At 42.6% G+C, this 12,067-nt stretch overlaps 1 protein-coding gene across 2 annotated transcripts; it reads left to right on the plus strand.

The window, feature by feature from the left end:
• The first annotated feature begins 91 nt into the window (after positions 1 to 91).
• Positions 92 to 10,776, plus strand: LOC128889896 (transcription cofactor vestigial-like protein 4). 2 transcript variants are annotated; one of them, XM_054147973.1, is made up of 5 exons: positions 92 to 674; positions 2,912 to 3,228; positions 8,201 to 8,368; positions 8,909 to 9,112; positions 9,562 to 10,776. In XM_054147973.1, the coding sequence occupies exons 2-5, from the start codon at positions 3,171 to 3,173 to the stop codon at positions 9,639 to 9,641; spliced, it is 510 nt and encodes a 169-aa protein (XP_054003948.1). In that variant the 5' UTR covers positions 92 to 674; positions 2,912 to 3,170; the 3' UTR covers positions 9,642 to 10,776. The 2 variants fall into 2 exon arrangements, with proteins under 2 accessions (XP_054003948.1, XP_054003940.1); XM_054147965.1 differs by lacking the exons at positions 92 to 674; positions 2,912 to 3,228 and adding an exon at positions 6,464 to 7,166.
• The last annotated feature ends 1,291 nt before the right edge of the window (positions 10,777 to 12,067 follow it).

Below are 12,067 nucleotides of genomic sequence, written 5' to 3' on the forward strand. Positions count from 1 at the left end.
TATACATTATCTCTTTACATAATACGCTATTGATCGAAACAGTTCTTGTTCGAGTAACACTTATTTGTGTAAAGATATTGCAGAAAAATGAGGTGTACCCATACGTTATGTCAAGTTCTCCAATACTATAATATTTTCTACCATCCAAGAAATTTCTCAAACACGAGCAATGAATTAGGATGAACTATGAATTTTCATAAACATTATCAAATATCGAATCATATTTACACAGAGCGTGGCGTAAGTATTTTTCGTTGCCTAAGAAATTTGTCAAAAACGAGCAGGATGATGAATGAATTTTCTTAAAGACAGAAAAGCATCTTAAAGGGTAACACGAAGCACGACATCGAACCATATTTACACAGATCATGGCATAGAGCGATATGGAGCGATTCAGGATTCAGCGCATACAGTACAGCATGGTTGGCAGTTTTGCCTGTAGAGCGCGCCGGAACAACCGAATGCCATGCATTCCAGCGTAATGTTCAAGTAGTAGGGGAAGCCGAGGCTACCTTTCGTGTCAAACAGGCCGTGTTCTGCGTGTCCGCCCGCATACCATTAGATTTTCATCGTTTTCAATGAAAATACGTGCCCTATCTCGGCTCGACATGCCAGGAAACGTTGTGCTAGATGTTTGATCGTGTGTTCACGTGAGTGTCATCGCTCAACGTTCGGTGAGTAAAGACATATTCCAAAGAGAAAAAAAACCGTTCGATTTTACCTCGAGGAATGCGTGCGTTCGTTCTCTTTTTTTCCATGCTACGCCACATTCCTTTATCGATTCCTGTGACCGACGTACGCAGTACGCGGAGAAGGGGAAATGCCTTTTCGTTACTCCTCGTGGGAAAAGCGTTGCAAAGCTCCCATTGTTAGCGAATACTTTGTTGAAAAATCCAACGATTCACTTGTCCGCCAAGTCTCTTATTCCGCGGCATTTCCACCGATTTTTCGCTCGTAACGCTTCACGTCACTTGCTAAGGAGTCGAGTGTGTCGATATTTACGCGCCGCGTCATTTTTTAGCTCACGGCGTTTACGTTTACGTTTCTAACGGACATGAACAAATGTCTTATTCAAATAAAAACGTACTAATAACCAGTAAAGATAAACAATTTTCGATCGGTTATTTGATGGCAGTATATTAGAATCCGAGTTATATAAAATGAAATGATATTATTTCAAGTTGAGATTAATTTGCTATTCAGAGTTTTTTTCCTCGTCGTCTATTCATTCGAATGAAATTTTGCTTGGACTCGCAACGCGTGCGTGCTCGCTCCGTGATACCGAAACATTCGACGTTTCGTTGATTCATCGCTTTCGACGAATTCCATTTACCGAGAGGCGGACTAGCGACCGCGATAATTTGTAATTCGCTTGACTTTGGATGGGAGCGTTTAACGATACACACCGTGGCTCAAACTCTGCCGATCTCTCAAATATTAACTCTACTTTAACTCTCTCCCAGTCGATATAATACGTTCCATAGATTCCGACACTTCTCTTATACATGCACCTCGTTGTTCCATAATACATTTTCGTCTTGTATGCGATAGCATCCTTTCATTCGTTAGATTACAAGCAAAGGATTAACGTTGGGTTAGGTTACAAAACAGCTTTATTCTGTTCATCTTTTATTTGTCATTCGAAATTTTCATCTAGATAAGAATTGTGCCCATTTGCGGTATGAACAAAGCGTTAGAGATTTTCACTGACTCGATTATAATAATTATACGCATGTAACGCTCAGTTAGGTTCTTCTAAGAGTCGAGGAAAAGCTGGTGAGCATTTAGCCTGAAGGTAGGGGTAAAAGTATTTTATCCGAATTGCGAGATCGCTTGCTCTCTTTTTCCCAAGCGAAAGGGTATGCATTATTATTCTTTCTTCCTGTCGTATATCTCCTATATTTTATTTATTTACAGGGTGTGCGCGGTAACTGGCGGTACAAGCGAAAAGGGAGTGATTCTACATTCTACATGAAAAAATAAGTCGGAAACATAGAATACAAATTCGTTATGTGAATTTTTATTTTCAAGAAAATCGACTTTGAATTTTCCCCGGATACTGGTGCACTTGAACTATATGTATGAATTACATAATAATTTACTGCTCATCTACATTTCGTGAAATAGGAGAAAGGAGAAGAATTCGTGGATAATATGTAGAATAGGTTGTCGGTTTAGCTGTTGTTTGGATGTTATTAAGATGAAATTGGGATGCTGTACGACTGGCGCCGGTTCCGAGGAAATTTGGAAAGGGACAGGAACAGCACGCACGACGTAGGAGTAAGATGTACGGTGTCTAGCAATGGACTCGAAACGTCGCGAAATCGGCGCTAGAGGATGCATTAGAATGCATTTCTGCGAACTTTAGTAGCCATGAAATGTTGCTTAGTATTATAATTCTAACAGGTTGTAAATGTTATCGATAACTACAGTAATTGTAGAAGAATAATAATAAACAAAATTTGATGGCTACTAATATTCATATAGGTGTATCGCAGTGGTCATGGTTAATCAGGTTAATGAATACAGAGGTACAGAATTCATTTCTGTTCATTAAAAATTCCAATCCGAAGCGTACGATCGACATTTAAAGTTTCTATTTACTGATTATTAAAGCGGAAACTGTGACTGGATAGTCAAAATGTGTGTTGAGTCTATCGCTAGGCAGCAGTAACGGTGGGTGGAGTGGGATCGTGGTGTCCGTACGGCAAGAGCGGGGTGTGTAGGGGACTCGCGAAGCAACGCAGGGTGGGTGGGATGAGGTGAGGAAAGAAGCGAGAGGCGGGCCTCTGGTGAGGGGTCCGCATTCCACAGACAATGTCACGTTTTTTAATCCCCGTTTTACTTTATTTGTGCTGGCTTCGGCCGCGAGGAAGTCCCCCAAACAGTTAAGTTCGACTTCTGTCCCTAGAGAGCGGATTTCTACAACGGTGTCGGGCTTCCACCGATCTCTCGCGGGTACCCCGACCCGTGGTGAACCACCTGGTGCCTCCTCGGGTCAGCGAAGACCTGGTGCTCGGACAGCTCCGTCGCCTCGGTTCCCACAATCGACGATCCGTCGGGAATAAATTCGACAACGAATACTGACCTCGCGAACGGTGGCTGTCCAGGGTGCAACCGTTGAAGAGGATCCACAGGCGAGTCGAGGAACCGTCGACCATAGGGAGGATATGTCTGCAGTCGAGAGCGCTTTGGACGTCCTCTCCAGGGCAGCGACGATGGTGCGAGGTCAGTTTACACGTTGAAATTCCTCGAGAATTAACGTTTACACACAATACACTCGCTTTATTTAACCCTTTATTTACTGAATTTCTCAAAAGTTTTTAAATTTTAGGCGTCCATCTTGGTCTTATATCATCTCATAGAGTTGTCTCTAACAAGCTTCCAAAAGAAAAAAAGCTTGTGCTGCCAATTAAAAACGAACTTCATACAAGTGGACTTATAAGTCACAATAGGTTTCAAAGCGTTTAGTTAATACAGTACCATGAGAAAATTGACAGGACATGTTAGTTCCGTCGATAAATAAAGGGTTAAGGGGTACACGCAGTTGTTGTAGATCAAATTCAAGAATTTCTGTTTTCAAGATTTAAATACGTATTTTAATTTTCCAATACAAAGTGGGGTTGAACTTTACATTGGGTTACCATCCACTTTCTCTGGCGCCATCCACTCGTCAGACACTTTCTTCGTCGAGTAATTTCGGTACTACCGTAGGAATCCTCCAAGATTCGCTAATTAGTTGCCAGTACGTTTATTTCTGTTGGAAGATTCGACCTAATTGTGTAATGATCGCAAATTCTTCGGGCAGAGAATTGCCGAGGATTTATGTAAGAAGAGGAGAAGAGCTCCTTGCAATATTTCGCCCCAGTTCGAGGCCCGCATTCCTATGAAATGCCAATTTCACGTCGAATTAGATAACATTGTGCAGTGTTTATTTTAGATTCCTCGGCCGGTACCAAAGTGCCGCTTCCCCGACACTCTCGTTGGCAAGACACTACTCGAACCTCTTTCTGTGACGCGCATATTCGTTCTATGCAGAGGCGCGGAAAGTCACGCCTACAGTCTAATTCAACCCTTTCATTCAGTTTACCCGCCACGCGAAATTAAGTTGGAAACAAGCAGTGGCGCGTCGTAACAGTCTAAAGGCACATTTCTAACAGCCTAAACGCACGGATCTTGATGAAACTTTTTTGGGTTACTCTACAACACTAATAAACACTGTGTGCAAAAGAATTTGTGTCAAGGCCTCTTCGTTTTCGAGGAAAAAAATAAAATAGTTTACAAGCGACCGATAAGCAAAGTGTTTAAAGAAACTTACACAGAGAGGTATGTGCCGTTTTCGCAACGCGATACACGTAATTGACCGTAAACAATGGGAATAGTTAAATCGTTGCGCCCGGTATCTCCGCGCGCGATAAGCTTCATCTAATTGCGTATTGATTAGCCGACAGTCGCATCTCTTTTCTCAAGATTTTCCCAAGTTCATTATCCTAAGTTTCAAGTAGTACAAGTAGGAATTATAAAAGAAGAACCCAAATCTTAATAAGAGCCCAATAAACGTATCTAATAGTGTAGTAACTTGAAAAGCAAAAATTTTCTTGTTTTCTAGTATCATTGGTTAATTGAAAAATTGTCTCAGCATACTGAAACCTCCAAAATCCAAGTGTAAATAAATTACACGTAGATCAATTAATTCTCATTTCCTTCTCAAAATTGACCAGCAAATTCCGTAGCACTGGCTCGAGAATTATCTTTTATTTTTTTGCTATTCTCTGTCGTTGAGTATCCTTGGCCAGCCGCATTGTGAAAGTGCTTCAATTCCGTCTTTGTCGTTCTTCATTCTTCGTGCATCGTAGTAGCTGTCTTAAAAAAGTTAGCACGGATACTTGTTTCCATTTGTTGACCTGGCGTGATGTTAAACAAGAGAGAAATAAATAAATAATAGTATATCGAACAGGCCGCTAACGACCTCGCTACATGGCATAAAACGTTCTCGCGATGATTTTCATAAATCATTGGGTCCTATCGGACGAAATACCAGACCGTAACGAGCTCTCATTCGGTTGTGTCGCGAGAGTGTGGCGACTCGTCCGTGTGGTGTTTGTGCGATGGAATGCCGAGCTTCGAACCTGTTCCGAATACCAACCATAGTTTTACTCGTTGCCGGGTGATGGCGCGTTCAGTGACTTTCTCGTATCAGCTAAACTCTGCTCTGAAAATACTTTTTACCATCAATTTTCGGATTATTAATAAACGTCTTCGGATTGGACTCACAAGAGACCTTCTACATCTATGGGTTCGTGAATTTGCACGACGATTTAGACGGGATTATTCGACGGGTAAAAGACTCGTCGAATTGATTTGTCGTACGACAGATCGTATCGTGTACGGGGCGTTTTACATGTTTTTGTTCGTGGGAAAAGATGTTCTTACATAAATATTTTATTAAATCATGTATTGGCCATTTTTGTCCGAAACCTTTCGTCATATTCTGTTGGTAACATAATTTCACATTTATTAAAGTTTTGACTATATGTCGCATTACGTATCGATTCCCTACGTGTTCTTACTAAAAGACATATTTTTGTGATTGCAGAATGCAAAAATTCGATTATCGCTAAATAAGACCTAGCCCATTATTTCCGTGATGACGTCACCGAAGTGCAAAGGGTTAGAGAAGCAGGGAAAGCTAACGAAGCGACGAGGATATGGACGTTGAGAGATAACGTCGATTTTCCTCGAGCCGCGACTTTGAGTATGGAGCGTTTACTTGCGGGCATTTACGTTCCGCGAATTCACGCCCACGAGCCCCGCGATTCGCTGTTAAACGAGCGTCTGATAACTGCGCACGATTACCTGAACGCGGCGCTATTAAAATACCACGGATTCCTGCACGATGCCTCACGATTCCTCGGGGCATAACGTGGCACCTTGATCTTGCTTGGAGTATTATTATTTCGTGAACAATGGAGGAGAAAACCGTACAGAGAGTGTCTGGAGAAACGTGTAGGACGGGCACCAAATTGATTTCCAAGATCTAGTTTGGATTAATCGCTAGTTAACACTTGGTCAGATATTGCCTATCGTCTAAATACAAATTGGCATTTAGCAAATATGCATTTAGCCATTAAAGGGTGGGGGTTATAACGGTTGGAATAACATTTGGAAGGTCCGTGGTAAGGGTACGGCTGTAAGGACGTTAACTACGATAACTGAAACTTTATAAACAAAGCATCAAGAAGGAATGACGGTGCCGTCTTGTCGCGTTCGAATCTTTGTTTACAAACAGAAAAGAAAATTCGTCGTACACGCTCGTCTCAAACAGACTGTATGTATTTTAACAGTATTTTGGAAATTTGTTCGCAGTCGATAGATTTGTCGGAAGGGACCGGAATCGAACACTCATCGCTACGGGTCGTGCGTTCAGGTTCTGCATGTGTAAAAGGCAACCTTCTCCGCGCGTCGTGGTGGGGGCAAGCGACGGGACAAGGCGAATGAATGAATGAATCTTAAGACAGTCGTGTTAGAGGGATATTCACGAATCCACGGGCTCTTTTCGGAAACGTCTCGCTTCCTCGAGCGAATGAAAGAAAGAGAAGAAGAAAGAGTGATTGTTTCCAGTGTGTCCAGTTTCCTCGTGTGTCGCGTAATCGTCTCCACCTCGATTATGGTCCTCGTCCTCGTTATCTTAGCGATCCACGACCGCTTCTTTCGTTTCATGTTATCAGGATTTTCCTCGGGCATCGTCGATATCTAATCCAGAGACCTGACACGGTTGTATTCCCGAAAACCTTTCGAGTCTGACCTTCGCTCCAGGACGTCATGGAGGCTGCCTTCTTTGGCGAAAAGAAGATCCCTGGATGGGCACGTTTTCGATGATCCTCTTCGCCAAGAGCAGGACGATCGTGTTATCGACACTGTTGTGCTCCGATTTGACCCAGTGAATTTGAGATTTATTGAGATTGAGAACAATCGATCTTTGAGGCGAACTCTAGGAATATCTCGCGTTGGTTGCTGTTCCTCGAGGCCTCCGTTTCGATAGAATTCGTTGGTTTGGTTAACGTGGTGACCGTAGGTCGCGAACATGGAGGTCTCGTCAAGGAGAAGTTGCTTCTGGCAACCGTGGCTCAACACGGACAACTTCCGATCGGTGTACAAGTTGGGAGGTACGTGGAAGTTTTGCGTATTGGGTGTCCACTGGACAGTTTGGTTATAAAGAGTCGCTAGGAACGTTTAAATTAGATTGTCACGATTTTCAAAAAAACGCGCGAGTATTTGGCGTCCAAAACCATTTTTTATTTTCTGACATAGTTCAACGCACGAGTAATAAATAATTCCTTATTTCGGTAATTGTTAACAAATACTGTTGAATGGAATGGAGAAAGATTAACAATAAATAAGAGAGAGATATGGAGAGATACGTTGACCTGTGTCCTAGGGTCTCCGTTATCAGGTGATATTTATGAAATATCAGCTACTTCCGTTCGTTGCGATATCTAAAATTGGAAATCGATCTAACGACAACCCTCTGAACGATCGAGGAGAGGCGGAGTAGACTAGCAGAACGGGAAGGGGTGGTGGAGATGAGTCCGGTTCCCAGGATGAGGCAGGAAGTGCTTAATAGCCGTGAGAGGATCGTCAGGAAGACGGTCAAACTGGTTTAAAGGCAAAGGACGAAGGCACAAAGCAGGGAAAAGATGAATGGACCATGCTACGCGATCGTTTTGTTCAATTAACTTTCTCAACTCACCTTCTAATGTTTCACAAAATTATCTTAAGGTGGCTCTGCATATACAGTTAAAGAAAAAATTAAAACATATGCATAATGTGAAATATGCGAAACAAAAAATATATATTTCAAATCCTCTTTTAGACGAATAACAAATAGGGGAAGGTTGGTAACAATGTTTAAAATGGTACTTCTCCTAAATCTCTAGTCTCTAGGTGTACAAAGAAAAATAGGCAAATGTAATTGAAATAATCGCGGAGCGCAAAAGTCGGACCTTGTATTTTCTTATCCGAGCAATTTGTGACCGTTACACGTGCATGCAAAAAGATATAAATAACTTTGCAACTAAAGAAATACAGTAACGGATCTCGACAATCTTCGCAAGTTTCCGGTACGATCCACGCGACGCATCGATAATTATTTATCTTGTACGTGTTTGACATCGAGATTGTTTTCTTTTTTTCCAAGCAGAGGAGAGACCGAAGGCGTCGAATCTCCACCGGAAGCCAAGCAGCGCGTGGCGCAAAGAACGCAGGAGGGACCCGATTCAGAGCGAGGCGCTCGACATGTCCGCAGCTAGGGTTCATCATCATCATCACAGCAGGCCCAGCGTGATCGTGCCCACTACGCCACAAGCTGGTAAGCAGAGAGACGAGACGGCTGCAAACTAAGTCTCGCCGCGAATTTGTTAGGCGCGTTGCGTTGTTCTTGCGTCACAGAGGGGGGTTCCAGGGACCCCTATTGTTCGTCACGAGGGGTGACTGCGTCCTCTGACAATGCACCGTGATGCACAAGACGCAGATGCGCGCGTAACCGTGCTGCCCCGATAGGAACACGGTTGATCTCTTGTGTTAGGCTGTGCGATGCCTGGCAGCTCACTTTGCGGAAGCTCGTAAATAGACTGCTGATTTTTATGCATTTATAAGAAATTTAAATGTCCAAGGAACTGCAAAATGCACGCAGTATGTTAAAATATCAAAAAATATCGAAAGTAAAATTCATAGTATAATATTTGCAGAGTAAAATAAGTTTCTATTAGGTAACAATAATGCAACATTTTAAGAAACTTCGTTCTTAAATCATTGCATCAGTTATAGAATTTAAGTTAAGCCATGCTATCGTAAGTAATAATATAAAATAAATTAATATTATACGTGTGAAAAAATTGTTGTTCACCAGGTACGACAATCGAAGACACTGCAGTGACACCTACAGCAACCCTGACACCATCTGCGGCAGCAGGAGGTCAAAGGACTGGACTCAGAACTGTGGGCGGCGTAAGCGATCCTGCAATAGATGAACACTTTAAACGATCGTTGGGGCTAGAAGAGTATGCAGCTGTCTTCAATGCGACCACCACCGACAAAGAGGCTGGTCTCAGTGGTACGACACTGGCTGTATTGCGAGATACATAGAAACCATATATCATTATCGACAGTAGCCAACATTGGGAGCTACTTTAAACCAGCGTTTCCAAAACTTGTTTAGTCGCCAAGAACACGTTTCCATTTCACAATGTAACATGTATTTATTATTATACAGTGTGCGTTACTCAAGATAAAACACTTAAAAATATCTGCCTTGAATTTGAAGATCAAAGATATCAAGGTCATCGATATATTTGTAATGAAACTATGTATTTTTTTTATTTAATATTATGAAAGTTAATAGTTGTGTATAATTTGTATAATAACCAACTTGAATTGATATAATTCTTATATATTATTATAAATACTCCCAATTATGGCACTGTAAAAATATGAGTTGCTATTGAAATACAAATGTCCTTTTACTAATTTGTCTCTACATCTAATCTTACATTCTTATCACAGTGGACGACCACTTCGCAAAGGCGCTGGGTGAAACCTGGACGAGGCTGCAGGCAACTAGTCGAAGCAAAGATTCCATTTAACTGCAGGACAGTTATCGCACAGTTATCTGCTGTAATCTTCGAGGCGCGGTCAATGTCGTTCCAGTACTCGCCGATTAATAGTGTTAAATTGTCGTCGTTGACAAGAGGAACTCGACCGATCCGACAAATGACTCTACATTGTTACCTCGTGTCGAGAGAGCGCGTCTGTGAACTATGCTCACGGTACATCCAATTTTCGTTCCCCGAATTTCATGGCGAAAGGAAAACCGTACCCAAGTGTCCTTGACCGCCGAAAATCGTTTGGTATCGACATTTACCCCTTTCGACCCGCCTGTTTTCTATTTCAATTCTATTTGTTTCTCTTTACACATTAACTCTTAACTTCTTTTCGAAATTGCAAAGTATTTCTAAATAGGCCGGTAGATAAAGTGTTAACAGCATTAAGAGCTCTCGAGCAAATTAGTGCACTGGATCCCTTAATTCCCGAGCAAGTACTCACCGTGTCCATACGCTAAGACGATCCTGTCACCAGGGTCGAAAGGGTTAACGAATCCGCAAACGGAGACGAGAACATTGAGAGGCGCGGACGAGTTTGACGATATTGTATATATAGATACGCGTATTCTTTTATTATGCCATCATCGCAGTCATAATCGCAGCCCGCACGTAGGGGGCGTGAATTTATTTATTATGATGTTCCATACTGCCTCGCTAAATAGTTATAGTGGATCCGTTTACACTGCTACATATGTCCTCGATGCGATCGACAGCCTTGATCGCGTGTACGATAACGAACCGCAAAACCAGCAAGAATATCGAGATGATCGATCAGGCGTTGCACAACGTTTGCTGTCGCCGGTGTAAACGGACGGATGTGTATGTAATAATTATTTGCATAAATGTTAACTTGATGGGTGTGTGTGTGTGTGTGTGTGTAAGTACGTGTATCATATATACATATATGTATATGTACGTATGTATGTTGTAATTATATAAATTCGAGAGTCTTTACAAACAAAGTAGAGAATAAGCGCGAAACCGTATAACAGAATCGATCATCGCACAATAAAACTTGTAATACGTGTATTCGTCGAGTGACGGAATTATACGTAAACATTGTACTAAAGACAAAGAAGAGGATACATAAAATGACTGGTAACATTTTAATACCAAATACCGCTGTTGTAAACGTTCCCGATTATACTCCCGATGAGCTATACCTGATGTAGACTGCTAAGAAGAGTAGTACTGATTTCAAATGGTGCTAGGAAGTCCAACGCAAACCCAAGCACGCACAGAAGTCAGTACCTCTGCCTTCTTATTGCCCTCTACTCTTCCATTTCCGTTTCTGTCCACCTAGGTCTCTAGTTACCGCTGTTCGGACGAACGAGTCCTGTTCTCACGGTCCTCTTGGTCGGCGAGCAACGTTCGACGGTTCCTGCGGCAGCCGTACAAGTATGTTAGCGACGAAAAGGATCAGAATTCGAGGTGATATACGGCTAATCACTACACGCGGCCATCGTGATCACAGGTAAAAGACGGTGGACGCTACTACGCGTTCCAAGATTGCGGTTTCTTTCGAAGCTTATACACTTGTCGGCGGTGTCCTCCATTTATACTTCTGTTCCCAATTATTCCATCCACAGGTTACGGAGATAGTCGTACGACGAGAAGTGAAAAGACTTGTGACGGATACTTTGTGGGTTCGTCCCCTGATGTTGTTGGCGTAGACTTCACCAGTCATATGGAACCCAAGAGCAATATTTCTTTACCTGGACTCCAAGCAAAACAATCGACAATCAACACAAAACGTTTAACCAATGGATTTTTATACGCGAGAACACAAAATTTTCAACTGTGCGGAAGGCGGTCGGAGGGTTTATGTGTCGTAGGTGGGCCCAGACGGGCGAACCAGACTGTCCCAGGAGCGCTCGGATGGCTTCCTATATGCAGGCAGCCTGTTCACTTGCCGTAAAGCAAAATGGTAACTTAATATTAGACTTGAATATAAGTACGGTAATCCCACACCACAGTCCAAAGTAAGCCTACACCTACCCGCCGCCCCGTCCTGCCAGCCAGTCAGCCAGCCATCCCTGGACCTCCGTTCCCCCTTACGAACGCCCTCGAGCGTAATAATACGATGGGATACTAGATATCGGTGCTCTCTGTGTTCTAGGTGCAAATTGCAACCACCTATGTCCTTCGTCTCTCTCTCCTGTCGCCACTTTTCTGATCGTCTCTCTTCCTGTCAGCACCTCTTTTCCAACGGGAGACGACTCTTTTGGATCTCCTTGCTTGCACGCACCGTTACTTTCATCGATCAGAACCGGCCGTGAGGTCAGGTTTTTTAGAGACTACGTTCAGATTCAAATTTTAAAGAACGTCTGGTTATATATCGTTTTTCATAAAACTGAGGTGATCAATTGAAAACGGTCCTCGAGGGCTGTAGCGGTGTTTGTAGCTAC

The sequence above is a fragment of the Hylaeus anthracinus genome, unplaced genomic scaffold (genome assembly GCF_026225885.1).
Source record: "Hylaeus anthracinus isolate JK02 unplaced genomic scaffold, UHH_iyHylAnth1.0_haploid 0, whole genome shotgun sequence".
Classification (NCBI taxonomy): Eukaryota; Metazoa; Arthropoda; class Insecta; order Hymenoptera; family Colletidae; genus Hylaeus; species Hylaeus anthracinus.

Coding starts and splice junctions, on each gene's coding strand:
- LOC128889896 (XM_054147965.1), top strand. CDS start 7,085: ATGGAGGTCTCGTCAAGGAGAAGTTGCTTCTGGCAACCGTGGCTCAAC. Junction 8,369..8,908: donor GCCCACTACGCCACAAGCTG/GTAAGCAGAGAG, acceptor GTTGTTCACCAG/GTACGACAATCGAAGACACT. Junction 9,113..9,561: donor CAAAGAGGCTGGTCTCAGTG/GTACGACACTGG, acceptor TTCTTATCACAG/TGGACGACCACTTCGCAAAG.